Source organism: Biomphalaria glabrata, chromosome 2 (assembly GCF_947242115.1).
Source record: "Biomphalaria glabrata chromosome 2, xgBioGlab47.1, whole genome shotgun sequence".
In the NCBI taxonomy this organism is placed as follows: domain Eukaryota; kingdom Metazoa; phylum Mollusca; class Gastropoda; family Planorbidae; genus Biomphalaria; species Biomphalaria glabrata.
The window spans coordinates 51640737-51657618 of record NC_074712.1 but is presented as its reverse complement, the minus strand read 5'-3'; the positions used below and the strand labels follow the sequence as shown (position 1 = coordinate 51657618).

Here is a 16882-nt window from a genome sequence, read left to right as displayed (position 1 = left end):
TAATCATTGTTGTTTTTTCATCTTAATGCTTTTGCTGGTTACTTCCCTCAAAAATTCATGTCTAATGTATACTAGTATACTACTATACTTAGGATGATACATATATTTTTAAAAAAATAATTTTGTATCTTATCATTGTTTGATTGTCAGAAAGTAAAACATAAAGATTCCTGAATTGCTAGAACAAATATTTTACCTCAATATAGATCTACTTCACAATTTATGTTCATAAAAGTACACAGCTACTTTTTATAATGAGAATCCCATAGAATAAAATTCTTCTGCTTCTTCTGTCTAACAGACTCGAAGTACAACTTCATCCTTTTTGTACAAAGGAAAGGGGTTTTGAATGATCATAGCAAATAAATTGAAATTTTTGTTTTGTTAATATATAAGAATTATCTTTAATCTTTTTAATCTTATTAAAATGTTCTTTACCTTATAATTAGGGACATTTGACAAAGCGCCATTATTGTTATTATCATTATCATTATTATTATAACTTAATTAACTTTAGTTTATAAGTCTTTCCTGTATGTGTGTAAAGAGTAGTCTGTAGAATGTCTCTAAGAATAGCTTTTTGAGCACATGTAAATTACAGTGAAGATAAGCCTGTTAAGTAACTTTTAGTTTAGAGTAGCCTGTTGAGTAGCCCTTAAAGTAGCCTGTAGATTAGCTTGTAGAATAGCCTGCAAAGTAGCCTATAGAGAAACATGTTGAGTAGACTTTAGAATAGTCTGTAGAGTAGCCTGTAGAGTAGCCCTTATAGAAGCCTTTTGAGTAGCCATTATAGTAGCCTGTAGAGCAACCTGTAGAGTAGCCAGCAGAGTAGCCTGTGAAGCAGCCTGTAGAGTAGTCTATAGAGAAGCCTTTGAGTAACCTGTATTGATAGACTGAAACTTTACCAACAGGACAGCGGTCAACTCCCAGTGCGGTGTACGCACACCTTTGGGTGGGATCTGGACAGGGGGCCTTGTCATTCTGGCACTGTGTGTCCTGACACCCTGGTTCTACTATATACCCAAGTCCGCATTGGCCGCTGTGATTATATCTGCAGTGATACAGATGGTGGAATACCACGTAGTCATCCAGCTATGGAAAGCAAATAGTAAGTACACACTTGGTCAAATTGTCTGTCTACCCAGCTCGATAATCCTTGTTTTAACTTGTTAAGAGAGTAGAGAGTAATTGTTAAGTTCAATATACTGGCAATGTCTTCCATTCCGGAGAGTAAAGATGAGTGCAGTCTTTCACATGGCTAGGCAAACCCAGTTGCGACCTGCCTATTTTTCTATATCTGATACAGACAAAGCCGTTGTCCGCCGGCGGTCTATTTAACTTTCTTTACGTCTTATGCGCTTTCCTTAAATGTGTGTCCCGCAATCTTCGTGAGAGCTCTCCAACTGTCTGCCAGTTGCTTTGTTATATGTCAGTGAGGAAAAAAGGGCGCCTGAGTTGATAACATTTACCGGGGGGGGGGGCACCTCTGTTAACCGTCCTCCTTTAAGATCGCCAAAAAAAGATCGCATTTGGCATGCGGTCGTCTCCCATGTGGGATAAGACTAAGACTAAGACTAAGAGTCCAACTTAGCGCAGCTGTGGAATGGTAAGTAGCTCTACTCTATTGTACATACCAGCCCCCAGCCCCCCAGGCTATTTGTAAGGTAATCCTACCAGCGTATGCCCATTATAATTTTACAAATCAACAAGGTTACAAAAGACAGTTTGTGTGGAAACACAAACTCAAAATCGGCCCCCGAAGTAAAATGTTTTACATAATTCGGATAATCCTTCAGAGTTGAAGATAGTTTACTTCCTAGTCCAAACCTCCTGCAGGACGACGGGGGATGGGAGCAGGCAGGGTTTGAACCTTCCATCGTCGATAAATCCAAACGACAGTCCAGCGCGCAAACCGCACGACCAGTGATCCACCCAGGTAGGCTTCAATATTTTCAGAAAGAAAATCCGAATGAAATTATATCAAAGACACATGAGAGATAAGAATGGAGAAAGAAGGTTAACAGATCTTGTGTAGTGCCCCAACCGTCCCGCAGATCAAAGGATACGTGAAAGTGAATGTAAAGTTAGATGTGAACCTGGCCTAACTAGTTTGTGGTCTATAGGGCAGATGATGTAAAGTTCATCTGTTTTTGTGGCCTACGGTTAACGAGGGTGTCATGTAGCCAGCACAACGACCAACCGCCTTTGCTTTTCCCCAACTAATGTCAGGTACCCATTAGAGCTGGGTAGACTCAGAAGTTGAAAATCCCAGTCTTCACCAGGATTCGAACCCGGGACCCTCGGTTCGAACTAAATAAGTTAATTGTTTTGAAAAGGCTCAATCTCATATTCGAATCCTCAAAAAAAAAAAAAAAAAAAAAAATCCGCTATTTAGAAAAAATGTTTACGAAAATGTTGTTTATAAGATTACTATTCGTCTTAAATTATGTCTAACATATAATGCATACTAATTAGCTTTTTCTTATAAAAAACTGCTTGCATAATTAATTTTAAAAATTAGAATTTTCGCTTTCAGGAAAAAAAAAAAGTAGCCGTTGCATCAGAACTTTGAATGGTCTAAAATATTGTGAAGTCGGATTTTCAATATCTCTTCTAGTTTACGAGATCTAAACGGGACGGACGGACAGACGGACAGACATTTCGCACAAAACTAATAGCGTCTTTTCCCCTTTCGGGGGCCGCTAATAAACATAAAGTTTAAAACAATTATTAAATAGGTGAATTAGAACTCTGTTTTAAATAGACGGGTAGAACGATACTTTGAAATCATCAAATATTCTATAAAACATGTTAGTGTTAGAAGCCCTTCAAATTCGAAAACAAAGTGACAATCTTTTCTTTTGATGATATTCCCTGCTGTGTTTTCTCATTGGTACCATTAAGGATCACCTTGATCAAATAATGACATTGCGAAAGTTCCATCACCTCCCATCAATTGAAGAATATGTTATGAAAAAGATATTTCGCTAATATATTTCATCTCGTTATGTAGTCTTCATGTGTAAGTTGAAATGAGCAGTAACTATTTCTCTAAAAAAAAAAAAAGAATGGAAATCAAGTTCTATTTCATATTCCATAATTTTATAACCATTCACATATTATGATGATAAGATTTACTAGCCACATAAACATGTGTACGTAATTGACATACTAAGATGCAAACATAAGAGAAACATTGAAGTTAAGATGATTTAGTCAGTTTCATTTCTAGTAAGTTGATTTGACTCTACATGTACTATGATGTGTAGACATTAGTGTCCTGTAGCGTCACACGTTTTATGATCTGTGTTTTTTTGTCTGTCCACAGAACTTGATCTCATCCCTTTCTTTATAACGTTCGTCTGCTCACTGATAGTGGGAATAGAGGTACGACAGTAAATACATGACACAATGCTTTTAAGTTATAGTCTATTATAGAATAATACTTAAAACTGTTTTAGTTTCTGATCCATCTACTATTTGTATACCTTTAACGGAGGCTGTGCTAACTAATGTTACATGCACTACTATTATCTGATTCATCTACTATTTGTATACCTTTGAAGGAGGCTGTGCTAACTAATATAATAATTACATGCACTACTATTATCTGATTAAAAAAAAAAACCTACAAGAGAAAAAAGAAAACTATTTTTTTTTTAATGTTCATTCCAGTTTTTCAGCATGTGCATTTTTACAAAGCTCTGTCTGGTAAAAAGTTTGTACACGTTATTTCTCTCACATCTAATCTCGGATCAAGCTGAAATTTTGCAAAATTATTTCTTTTGCTGACAACACAAGAATCAATAAAAAAAACAATTAGTTAATTAACTTTTGGAAACTTTTATTTTTGTTAGTTTGTGGCAAAATCTGTAGGTTGCAGATGAGGGCAGCGTATCATGGGCTACTATGTTCTTCATTAATCTTCGGACTCAAAGACAAGTCTTATTATATTGTTTGGTATCTCGGACGAGGGAAAGAAATTGTACTTGGCTGAAGTGGTGCTATAAGCTGAATAAGTCCCCTTTATAGGTTGCCACTTTAAAGTAAGCTTGGAACAAACAATAGATAACTAAACAATCTTCTAAAGGCACAAGCTCCTCACTAGCAGAGTGGATAGTACTTTTCCATCATGACCTTTGTTCCCTGAATTTACGTAAAAGAAAATTAACATACAGAAGTGAAATCTCTGATTTCTATGAACATTTAAATTAGAACAGCCATTTCCATTTGTAGTGACAGTATTACATTTGTTTTCTCGTATACAAAAGTTTGTAGCGTATAACGAAACAAATGAAACTGGTTGACAAAAGCTTGTAATGCTGTTTCTATTTCTTTTCTATTAAGTTAGAAAGTTGTCTACAAACAAAATACAGACTTTCCAATGTTTTTCATTTGTTTCCCAGTATGGTATTTTGATTGGAATTGGCTTCTCCATCTTGATGTTGTTATACCCAACAGCTCGGCCCAGGATAACGGTAAGAGCTGGAGTTCAATTCTTCCCTTTCATGTGTCTAAATTGAATCGCATCTTTTCTTTCAATTCATCGTGGCTTATTTGTAGGAATGCGTGTCTGTCTGTGTGTGTATTTAAAGCTAATATTCAACACTTTGTTTGTAGGAATGCGTGTCTGTCTGTGTATTTAAAGCTAATATTAAATATTACAAAGACTTCATAAACAAAACGATTTTGTTTTCAATTTCCTTTTTGTGTTGTCCTGACATTGTGTTTATAATTGTCATTCGCTCTAGAAATGAAAGCGTATTGTTAACATTTTTAAAAGTGTCTGAACCAAAGTGTTTTCTTTCGCATGATAAGATTAATACAACTCCTTCTAATAGGGCATACTTGCTCCTTGTCATCTCCCCAACTAGATTTAGGATAGATGTATATCTTTAGTTCAATTTGTTTCAAAACTATTACCTACCCCTGTATTCTTTAGAGAAGAAAAGTTTCAACCCTTTTTTCTATCCTTAAAAAAAACAAAAAACATGGCGCGCTTTGGTTGGCACAGAAATTTCGGTAATGAATTTATAAGTAAACAAGACTAATGGTACACTAATTTGTAAGTTACGTCAGGTAAATATACTTAGACTTTAACTAAGAGATCGATAAAGAACCGTGACGTTATAATGTAGTTATGCTAATATCTTTTTATAATTCCAGTATTTGACCCTATCAAGTTTTCTTGTGGTGACTCCAATGCAAGGTCTGTATTTCCCAGCCTGTGAGTACCTAGAAATACAAGCCATGGAGAGAGCTTTAGAAGGTACTGCAATACCAATAATATATAGACGTAGGACGTAGGAAGTAATCATCTTCTGGTTTGAAGTAACTTCTGTATTATATAAGATAATTTTTGGAATAAATTGTTAGTCGTTTATTACAATCGATTCATAAATTAAGAAATTAACAAGGTTACAAAGACAGTTTGTGTGGAAACACAAACTCAAAATCGGCCACCGAAGTGGTCCACCCAGGCAGGTAAAAAGACAGGTTTCAATATTTTCAGAAAGAATATTGACCGATCCAGTGTGATGCCCCAACGGTCCAGCAGACCAGAGGATAAGTGAAAGTGAAGGTGGAGTACTTTGATGTGAGCCTGGCCTAACTGATGCCACATAATGATTATCTAATTGATTTTTAAAGGGTCAATGTCATATTCAAAGCCGAGAGAAAAAAAAAAGAAATTCAACATTTCCGTAAAACAAAAGCAAAACAAAACAAAAATCCTTCTTTTTTTTTTATTATTTTTTTCTTCTTTTTTTTTTAGGATACCTCAGCTTTTTAGCTTTTGACTTCAGTTGTCGAGCTGTTTACATCCTAGGAATCCTTGGGCTTTTGCCTCTTTTCTTTGCCGCTTTTTTTTTGGCTATTGGCCTCTTTATTGGGCTTTTTTTTTTTTAAATTATTATTAACAAAAAAGATGCATATTTTATTAGTAAGCGTACAAATTAGATAGTTACATTTTAAAGAGTAATAATAATGAGATATGACAATGCAAATAGTTACATTTAGGTTGTCATAATATTTTAACGTTTTAAATTGGTTTGTATATGGCATTATTTTTTTCCAATAGCATATAATGAATATTTTTGAAATTTAAGGTTCTTAAATATATGTCAACAATAGGTAATTAAATAGAAACAATCAAAGAGTGAAAGTAGAAACTTAAATGATATTGAAACATTAAAACATTTTAAACATCGTAGTCCCATTTTTTTCCACTTTGTCTACATTGCTTATGGTTGTTTCCCTTGTGCTTTGCTACATTACCCCAGTTCTTTATATTAACTTCTATCTATGTGTGTACACACTTATGCGAACATAGGCATTTAAACATTTATATTATTTCTTTTGTTGTCTCCCTTCATATGACAATTTTTTATTTCCTCTCTTGAGATTTGGAAAACTACTTCCTCATCATCAAGATGGAAATCCTGTCTGATAGAGTCAGTATATCGGGAGTTTCTGTTCTGAGACAATTTCTCTATAGCTTTTTTTTTTTTTGGTCACAGGGGCCAATTAGAGTCGTACTGAAAGTTATGTTATATGTATCTATATATATATGTGTATATATATACTTTTTTTTTCTTGAATATTTTCCACCCTTTTTTTTTCTCCCCCTTTTCATGTTTCCTCTTCCCCTCTTTAACTCTTTCTCTCCTAACTGACGATACCAACGTTGATTCCACCAGAATGTGGTAAATAATTACGGAGAGAAAGTGTTAATATATTATTTCTCTGTAGACTGCACAAGCATGCGCAATATTGACAATGGTGGTGGAGAATTTTTTTTAACATTAGTAAAAACTTTGACAAATGTAAAAAAAAAAATGAAACTAAATACTAATTTAGTAACAATTTGATGCAAAAGCTTGTTGAGATATGAGTTTATGTTGATGCTATGGAATTATTCATTTAGCTCATTTGTATTTCACTATCCTGTTATGATTCAACTTCAATAACCTTTATGTCTGAACGTGGGACTGTTTCAACATCGCTTGGCTTTTTGACTTCGGACTTCTGATATCAGGAAATGTTACATTTGGTATCGAATTATTGGAGAAGGCATGCTTTTTTTTTTTACACAACACAAATTTAAGTTTATAAATCCAAAAATCAATTTAGTTTAATGGGGTTAAATCAATGTTGGCATCGTCAAATAGGAGAGAAAGCTTTAATAAAGACCCACATATGAATGATTATATCTAACAGAATGATATATTTCTGAAACAAAAAGTAAAGTACTACTGTATGTAATCTGACTTTCCTTTTTTTAAAATATTAAAAAAAATTTTTTTTAAACTTTATGTTTAAATTTGTGGATGGTATCGCCTTTGTTAGAGGCACTGTCGTATATCCGGAGCTGTATTGACTTATTCCGAGCATGCTACAAGTGTACACTTCTTCATCACGACATTCTTGCCAGCCTTAAAAATGTGAAATAAAAAGGTTAGAAAAATGCTAAAGTTTTTAACCCATCGAAATCTTGATATATTTTTAAATCTCTTTATTGGAGGGCGCTTTATTTGGGAGTCCCCGGAGCTTTAGCCCCGCCTGCCCCCCCCCCCTTAAATCGGCCCTGAGCTTAACGTAGTCATAGACTTCTCAACAAATTCCAACCCGTCATTAATTTCATTTGATAACTTAGGCTATGACGGTACTTTAGCATTGGAGGAAGAAGAATTACTAACTTGCGCTTCGCAGATGACATTGATGGCCTAGCAGGGACAGAAGAAGAACTAGCTGACCTGGTGATGCGCATTGACAAGACTTTCGCAGCATATGGCATGCAAATTAATGCCGAAAAAAAAACAAATAATGACCAATAGCCAGCAGGGCTTTAAAAGAGGCATCGGTATTGGAGGTGAAAAGCTAACTAGTGTTAACAGCTTCAAATACCTCGGAGATATTGTCTCAGATGAGGGAACAAAACCCGAACTACTGGCCCGAATAGCACAGTCCACAGCAGCCCTTTCAAAACTGAAAATAATTTGGAAAGACAAGGGCTTAGCCCTCGGCACCAAAATCAGACTGATGCGCTCCCTGGTCATGGCCACATTTTTATATGCTTGCGAGTCTTGGACGCTGACTGCAGAGCTAGAGAGGAGGAACCTAGCAATGCAATTGAGATGCTACAGAAGGATCCTAGGCATCACTTTCAAAGACCGCATCACAAACCAAGAGATTAAAGACAGGGTTACTGCAGCGATCGGACCCCATGATGACCTGCTAATTATTGTAAAGAAACGCAAGCTTAAAATATATGACCATATCACAAGATCCACGGGGCTCGAAAAGACCTTCCTTCAGGGAACAGTACCAGGAAAAAGAAGAAGAGGCAGACAGAGAAAGCGATAGGAGGACAACATGAAAGAATGGACGGGCCTACCATTGATAGAGGTTTTAAACAAGGCAAAAGACAGGGAGGAATGGAGAAAGACGGTCGACAAATCTTGCTTGGTGCCCCAACGGTCCAACAGACTAAGGGATAGGTAAGGTAAGGTGAGATAACTTACTGCTCTCACATCACATTCAATAAGTATAAGGAGTGTCCTTGAGGCTGAAGGTTACGGAGGAGTGTTGTATGTCAGCATCCTCATTCATAAATATAATATAGGACTTCAACAAAGAGTTTTAATTAAGAGGCGTTGATGTTCTTGTATTTTAATACTTATTTCTTGTCATCATTTTATTTGATTATTTCAATCTATAAAATATTACGTTATTGTTTGACTCCTAGAGGACAAAATTCAGTACATTGTTTTGGACCTACAACATATCGCAGACGTGGACTATACAGGGATGAACTCGCTACGAACTCTGGCCAACGACTGTCAGAGGAAGAAAATGAAACTAATTCTTGCCAACGGAAGGGTGAGTGTCTATAGTTATGAAGTGTGAGTGTGTAAACAGGGCCGGATTTTATCATGTGGAGGCCTCGGGGGCAGAATTTTTGTGCAGGCCCCTACACTTTTTCCAAAGCTTTAATAAAAATACACTTATTCATGAAAAAAATATTTAAAAGCATGCCATATTATAAATAAATAGATTACTTGTAAATTAAATTTTATTTGCATTTGCATTTTATATGCATATTTTAGTACCAAAAAATGTACAGTTTTAGGATTTACGCAAAATATTAAATCCGGAGTATATTACCAGAATACGTGCACACTATAAGAGGACACATTCTAACCACGATAGTGTTGCCAACTGTAAGATTGAAAGTATTGTCTGTAAAATGTGAGACAAAGTATAACAAAATAAAACAACAACAAAAAAACAAAAAAACAACAACACCAAAGCGTTAAGGTTCTGACCGTAGAAATAAGGATTAGATTTTTTCTCTATTGTGGGGTCTCCCTTCTTGTGGAGGCCCCTGAGCAGTAGCCTCGCTAGTCCTCCCTTAAATCCGGCCTTGTGTGTATACCTATAAAATGTAAGTGTGTAATGACACAATGGCAATAATAAAAATCAATTAGAACAGTTGAAGTATCACCGCGTTGTTTTCCAATGGTTAGGTTGGAGTAACGAGCAAACCGATTTTCGTATTTAATGGACATATTTGGTATCAAGGGAAACCAGTAGGTTTTTTTTCTCTGTATCCATGCTCTCCCTTTGATCAAAATGGTGACACTGGACTTGTGTTAATATCCAGGGGCGATATGAGAGCTAGAGGTTTAACTTAAACATTAGAATGTGTTGGATAAAGAACTAAAGAAATTCCACAATTTGTAGCTCTAAAACTTTAATGAAATAAATTCGACTGCTGTATCTCTGAATTACAATTCATAAAAGTCCCACTGAAATAAAGTAATCAAACTAAACTGAGTCTGAAATTTTCTTTTTTCCCTTTATAACTTTACAAAGATACTGCTATAGTATTTCCGAGAATCCTCAGCCCCCATTGACTTCATATGGAATTTCCTCAGCTATTTTTAGCCATTCTGGTTATTTCCCCTCAAAATTATAAATATATTAAATATAATGACGTTGGGTTACACGTGACTTTAAAAATACAAGAAATCAAATATCTTCATGATAGGTTTATTTATTTTTTTTGTCAATAATCCAACATGATGTGTTGGAGGGGAAAAGTAATTCAGGGGATTGAGACTCCCTGTTTCTTAAACTGGTTATGTTTATGTTAATGTCACTGACATTGATGTCATGTTCACTTCACATTCTGTTCCTCCACAGCCTCACGTCAACAAGCAAGTGAAACACGCGGAGATCAAAAACATTGTGCTAGTCAGGACTGTGAAAACAGCGCTGGCACACTTTGGTCACCGAGGTACGGACTTTGTTTCTCTTGGCCATACTTACCAGTGGAATCTGACTGAAACATGACAAATGGGGTAACACCAGTAGTGAGAGGAGGGAAGGGAGAGCACAGACTTTTTGTTTTTCATCTCAGACCAAAAGTGTGTTGTTTTTTTAGATAGATAAATACCCAATGACAACACAGTACTTTCCCTTGAGGTTATTGTGACACGTCGCAATTATTTGTTTGTTTGTTTTAGAAGTTTTGAATGTTCCTTTAGAGTTGAAGACGATCCACTTCCTAGCCTAAACAGGACGGCAGCGGGCAGGGTATGAACCCGGGACCATCGACAAGCCCGAACGACAGTCCAGCGAGAATACCGCACGACCAGGCAGCCATCCATTAGTTTGAGTTTGACTTACTTGTCAACCCGAATAAATTGTACAATGGTTTCCCCCGCAATAGGGAAGCGAACGTAAGAAAATAGTTCTCGTACAAAGACTGATTTGTTTACTTCGCTTAAATAGTAAATCTAGTTCTATTAGGCCTAAAGTGTTTCTCAAATTTCTTCCAGTGGCACATCCAATGAACAAAATTATGTTCTCATTGCTGGGGGATGGGGGGGGGGGAGCGGTGTACACCCCCGCAGTTTAGTATTGCGGGGGGGGAGGGGGGGATAAGAATGAAAAAAAAAACAACTTGTAGATATTTACAATTTGTTTGGAATCCATATTTACACAATGAAGGCTCATTTAATCCGTTTTTTTTTTATTGAATAAAGACGTTTCCTAAACTGTAAGTATTGTAGTGTAATATATAAAATGTCTGAAGAAAGTATCAAACATGCAGCAGGTTTCCCCTCCATTCAGGAACGGGGTCTGCAAACCCCTAGCTTGCTCAAGTGGTTTCTAAGTCTAAGAAATTCGTCCTCTTGGCGTCTAAAACTCAATTCCTCTCATACTTTTTACTCATATTAAGAGTTTATGTTAAAAAAGGATGCAATGAAAAAGGTCACTGGCCACTATTATTAAGCGAGACCTTTTGAGGTGGATCTAGAGCATGTTAGACTGTAATGTGTGAGATTGTCGTAACGTAAGATCATCTTTAATTAAGACGTTTGGTGGCGGACCTTTTTGTTTTCACACTAAAGCGTCAACGTAACAACGTAGAATAGATACCAGACCGTTCTAATACATTTAAGAGTTGTTGTTTTTTTAACACAGTTATTCTACTTAGTTAATATTTAAACATAAATGTATAACTCCAATGAAAACTGTAAATAGAATATTTTTTTATTGTCCCTTGAAAAGTAAATCGACCGCCATCGACACCCCTTCCCCAAACGTTGTCAAAACCTCGCGCCTCCCAGTTTGAGAAACGCCGCTCTTTTTGTTACAGGACATAATGCCCAATTAATTACCTAATTAGTGATGCATGTTCTTATGGTGATTTTATTGTCTCTTTACGACTTTATTACTAGATGTTTATTTGTAGAGAATGCGGGGTCTGTAAACAAAACAAACAAAATAATTTTAACATTATCCTTTCAATATTGTTTTCTATTTTAAATTCTCAGGTACACAGGAGAACAGTACAAGTGTCACTGTCACTAGTGATATCACTAGACTTTGACGTCAAGACAGTTTAACGCTGTTTAGATCCACACGTCGTCCCGAGTTCTTGTCTACTGGCTTGTCACTAGCGTCATGTCATAAATAAGATTATTGCATTGAACTCTGACACAGTTAACTTAGTAGGTGAACCTGGCACTTAGTACTATCGGTTGTTACCGTTAATGTTACATGTTTCATGTACACTTTGTAAATAGTTATGCACTCTAACAAATGAGTTGTTATAGTTCACACGTCTCTCACTAACTACACATGTCAACAATACAAACTATACAAATCCTTTTTAAAACTACAAAGCTTATCTAAGGGGAAGAACTACACACGTACATGTATATATTGATGTAGAAGTTATTTCCTTATTCGATATGAATCCAAATAACTAATTGCAAATAATTAATTGACTAATTTGTAAATTAAAAAAAAATTATTCCTGTTTTGTTATGTACAATTAATAAATGTTTCAAGTTTCAACTAATCCGAGAATGGTTGTAGGAGAAATGAAAATAGCGTGTTCAATTATCTAAGGGGACGAAACCCTACATATTTAGCCGTATCTGTGAATACTGAAGGAATTATTTTTCTTGTTGTATCAAATACAGTAATTAATTAACAGTAATTAATTGACTAATAGGTTACCTTTTGTATTGATTCAAATCTTGTCTATGCCAATGAATAATTATATTATTCGAGAACGAGTGTGGGAGAAATAACGTGTACAAACTTTTTACCAGACAGACAGACGGACAGACAGACGGACAGAGAGAGTTGATATAAGCTTTGTAACATTGAACCATAAAAACACATTTCGTTTTGTTTTGTTGTTCTTATTTGTGTTTCATTGACAGATTGTATACTCAGATATTCATCAAAACAGTGTACCACGAATGTCTGTATATCTATATATCTAGTAGGCTACATAGCACTATAGATCATAACTAAGATTAATATTGTAAATAAATACTCACGACTCGATGTATATAATACAGTATTAGGAGCACAGACAGGTCAACCAAGGCTGACTTTGTTTTCATTAGTATGATGGCTGCTTCTTTGTTGATGTTTCAACACTGAAGGAAAATGTTACTAGTTGTGAAATTAATTAACCAGCCTAAATGTGTGTTTTTAATATCTGAACGTCACATCAAGTCTTGCGGCATTGTTTGTTATGGACAGAAAACGAGGTTGTTTGAAGGGTTTTGTTGTTCTAAATAACGAAACGAATTGAAGCTTGAAGAAAGACATAGAATGAGCCTTACTTGATGTGTATAACTTCACTGTCTTCCTTTATTCATGTTTCTCATTCTTAGATCTGAGATCCTTTCATTTTATACTTTGTGAACGCTTCAAATAACAAACAAAAAAACTGAGTAAAGAGTTTTAAGTCGAAATTAAATAGTGATTTTGAAAACCTCAAAAGTATTTTTTATCACTTCCTGATTTTGTTTAAAATTTTGTCAATTTTAAATCTTGTTATGCCATGTGGATTTGTTAAATAACTTAAAATATGGCCTTTAAGTAGGTAGAGATAATATATCTTACACCAACAAGGTAGAATTTATTAAAATAGGTTATCTGTACTAGAGTCTCTCTTAGGGCTATTTAGTACACAATTCAACCCACAGACTCAATAAATAAAGTACGCGTAAGACTGTCCTACTGTATGGTTCTGAAACATGGAGAACAACTGAAGCCACAACAAAAAAAATACAGACCTTTATCAACAGATGCCTGAGAAATATCCAAAAAATACATTGGTACGACAAAGTAGAAAACACCAAACTGTGGGAGATGAGTGGACAGAGAAATATTGAGGGCAGATCTTAGAGAGGAAGTGGAGATGGATTGTTTACACCCTTAGAAAAGATACCAACAACAGAGCTAGACAGGCCTTAGAGTGGAACCCCCAGGGCACAAGACGCAGAGGAAGACTAAAAAGAACTTGACAACGCAGTATACTAGATGAAGCCGAGAGGACCGGAAAGAGCTGGGAAGCCATTAAAAAACTTTCAACAGACCATGGAGAGTGGCGTGTTTTTATCGAGGCCCTATGTTCCATGAGGAACCCAAAGGAATGATGATGATGATGATGAAGACTATGGTGCCCTAACAGAAGCTAGTTGTCTATCAAAACTGACACCTTAGAATAGTTTCACTTCGTTTTTATCAGGTTTAATTTTATGGAGCTCTAAACCTGCTGCATCTACATCAGACAAGATTTTGTGACTAAAGCCAGACAACTTTGTTATATATTAATTTACTTATTTATATGTTTTGTTGACTATATTACTGTACACATTACACATTTAAAGAATTTTTTTGTGTGAATTTGTTCTAATCATTTCTAACAATTATACATGGTTTGTCCTGCAAGTTTTGGATGGAATCAACTAGGGACCTCTATATAGAGATAGATTTCAACAATTTTGGAATATTTATTATTAAATTATTAAATTGATTTTCCCCACACTGGATATGCTATTATGAAAAAAAATCGGGTTCACTGCCCTCACAAGCTCGCAACACCAATATATTTATTTATGTGTTGCTTGCTTTAAATAAAATGTAAACATCTTTTTTTTAAACCAGAAGTACTTTTGTCCTAGAATCTACTACGTAACATGCTACATAAATAGAAGTAAACAATAGAATGAGGAATTATTGAGTGACAAAACTAAAAGTGACAGAAAGAGACACAGGCTTGCAGACACACATAAGTAACATTAAATAAGCAGTTCAGCCTACTTCACATTGGTAAATGAACTGTAGATAGACCATGCATACGTCATCGCTGTCATTGTGTTGTGAAGTATTAAGCAGCAAGAAGAATAACAAATGTCTCTGCTATCACATTAGATCTACTTAAGTAGGGAGGGGAGAGGGAGGTGAAGCCTACAACTAAGAGCTATGCTTTTAATTAATGTAAGGATTCTACATGAACTTCTGAGACGTCTTGGATATACAAGAAAGGAAACATAGTCTTGAATTCTGCTGAAATCAATCATTCATAGGTTGCTTAAAGGGGACATAAGAAAACTTCAAATGTTGAAGTCAAAAGTTTTGTTTTAATATAAGTTCTTGTGACGTACACCCACCTGCTCTTAGAGCGGCAAGCTTCCTCCCCAGAGATGGGTCACATGCGTGTGCCACAGTCTCTATAGCTAGTGCCTACAGATTTGAGGTCTTTTGAAAAGGTGTTAAGCCATATGGACGGTCCTATTTCCTCATCCCTTAGTTGACATAGAAGCACTTGTCGACCATAGACTTGAGCATTAAAGTACAATCATTTATTATTAGAACAACTCTATTACAATGAACATAGCTCCAGACCTTCTCCAACTGTTGCTTTCGCCGAATACTGTGAATTAGTTGGCCCGAAAAGTTATTTACTAGTTGGAACTTGTTGGAAAGAACTTAGCAATGAAACCCATAAGCCAAGACATTAAGATGCGAAAATTAATCTGGATAGGACAAACTTTGCGAGAACCAAATACCAAAGTTTGCAAGGAAGGCACTTGAGTGGAATACGCAGGGATAGAAAAACGTGGGGTTGAATGTGGGTAGGCCTAAACCATCAAGTCAGAGGCTGGCTTTCAACAAGCTGAATAGAACGGACTGACGTGGGAGCAGACGAAGAAATCTGCTCAGAACTGAGTTATCTTATCGTATACAATACATATGTTTTTGTATTTGAAGATTATGGTTCAGTGTTTTATGTGTAATCGCTACTTTACTTTTAAGTCTTCTACCCTGAAGGCTTTCCAAATTTAGTGATTTTACTCTAGTCACGTGTGAAGTTTGGTGGCGGGAGTAACGTCAAACCTTTTGACGGAGTGTTCACAATTTTCTTTACAATGTACTGTCAACTTTTCGGTCTGCTTCTATACACTGAGTTCAGGGAATATAAACTGGCAGATCTAGCTACAATTTATCTAGGAAATAGCGTGCGTGTACAATCTACCTGCATTTCAAGAAGTATGGTCTCTATGACAGTTCACAACAAATAGGCCAATTTTTAAAAAGGTTGCTATTACATAATCTGATATAAACTAGCTCTATGTCTGTTTTTAAATATGACGCATTTGCAAAACGTTGCAGGACTGGCTTAGCCTAATTAATATTATTCATGGGTCGCAGTACACTCTGGGCGTATCGTCTTCTGTCGCTATTAACTCAACTCAGAGAAAGAGAAGAAGATGATAAAGGAGACAAGGGAAAAAAATCTTACAAGAGAGAGAGAGTCTGACAGATAGAAAGAAGGCAACATAATAGAATAAAGTATTTAGATGATGTAAGATGGGGATGTGTTTATGTTTACTGTTGGTTGACGTCTTCTATAAGGAGGAGTTGTTCTGACCTTTAATGGGGAAAGTTTGAGATTCACCTTTCATTTCAGCAAGACGGACACATCTGTGTTTTGAATTTGATAACCTTTAGTATGTCCTAGTTCTCCTCTATATCTGTATAGGACAAAGGGCCACAACTGAATGTATCTGAAAGTCAGCCACTTAACAGTCTACATACAAAGTCACACCAACCTCAATAAAAGTAATCGATTCTATTTTACCTGTCCCACTTAGTAGACGGTAGGAGATAGTTGTCCGAGGAACTAAATTACAACACTCATTAAAAGTTCAGACTTATTTTTAGAGACAGAAGATATAAAATGTAACATGTATGTGTAACTTAGTCCTGACATAACTCTTATCTTATCTTATCTTATCAATGACGATCGTTCAAAAAGGAAGATAACTACTCGTATCCATGTGTTCATCTGATTGTGCATGTTGAGACTTAAACTCTGCCAAGTCATCGGTTTGCCTGGCTGATTTAATCGGTTCATCTGTGCATTATACTTTAGTCTTTTAAGGCTAGATCCGTTTAACGTCAACAAAAATACATTTTAAATCATAGGTTTTAATTACCAGCACTCACAGTAAACGTAAACAAATTGAATAACCATTTTATAAATAGTGCGAAGGGT

The 16882-nt window shown here is 35.7% G+C and overlaps 1 protein-coding gene across 1 annotated transcript in view; it reads left to right on the top strand.

Moving 5' to 3' along the window:
- The window catches only part of LOC106058918 (sodium-independent sulfate anion transporter-like), a 32045-nt gene extending 17829 nt beyond the window's left edge, over positions 1-14216 (top strand). The window contains exons 12-18 of the mRNA XM_056021284.1: positions 912-1108; positions 3329-3387; positions 4407-4478; positions 5167-5269; positions 8747-8880; positions 10207-10300; positions 11847-14216. Coding sequence (XP_055877259.1) covers positions 912-1108; positions 3329-3387; positions 4407-4478; positions 5167-5269; positions 8747-8880; positions 10207-10300; positions 11847-11902 — 715 coding nt within the window. The 3' untranslated portion in view covers positions 11903-14216. The remainder of the gene's footprint in view (positions 1-911; positions 1109-3328; positions 3388-4406; positions 4479-5166; positions 5270-8746; positions 8881-10206; positions 10301-11846) is intronic.
- Positions 14217-16882: the final 2666 nt, after the last annotated feature.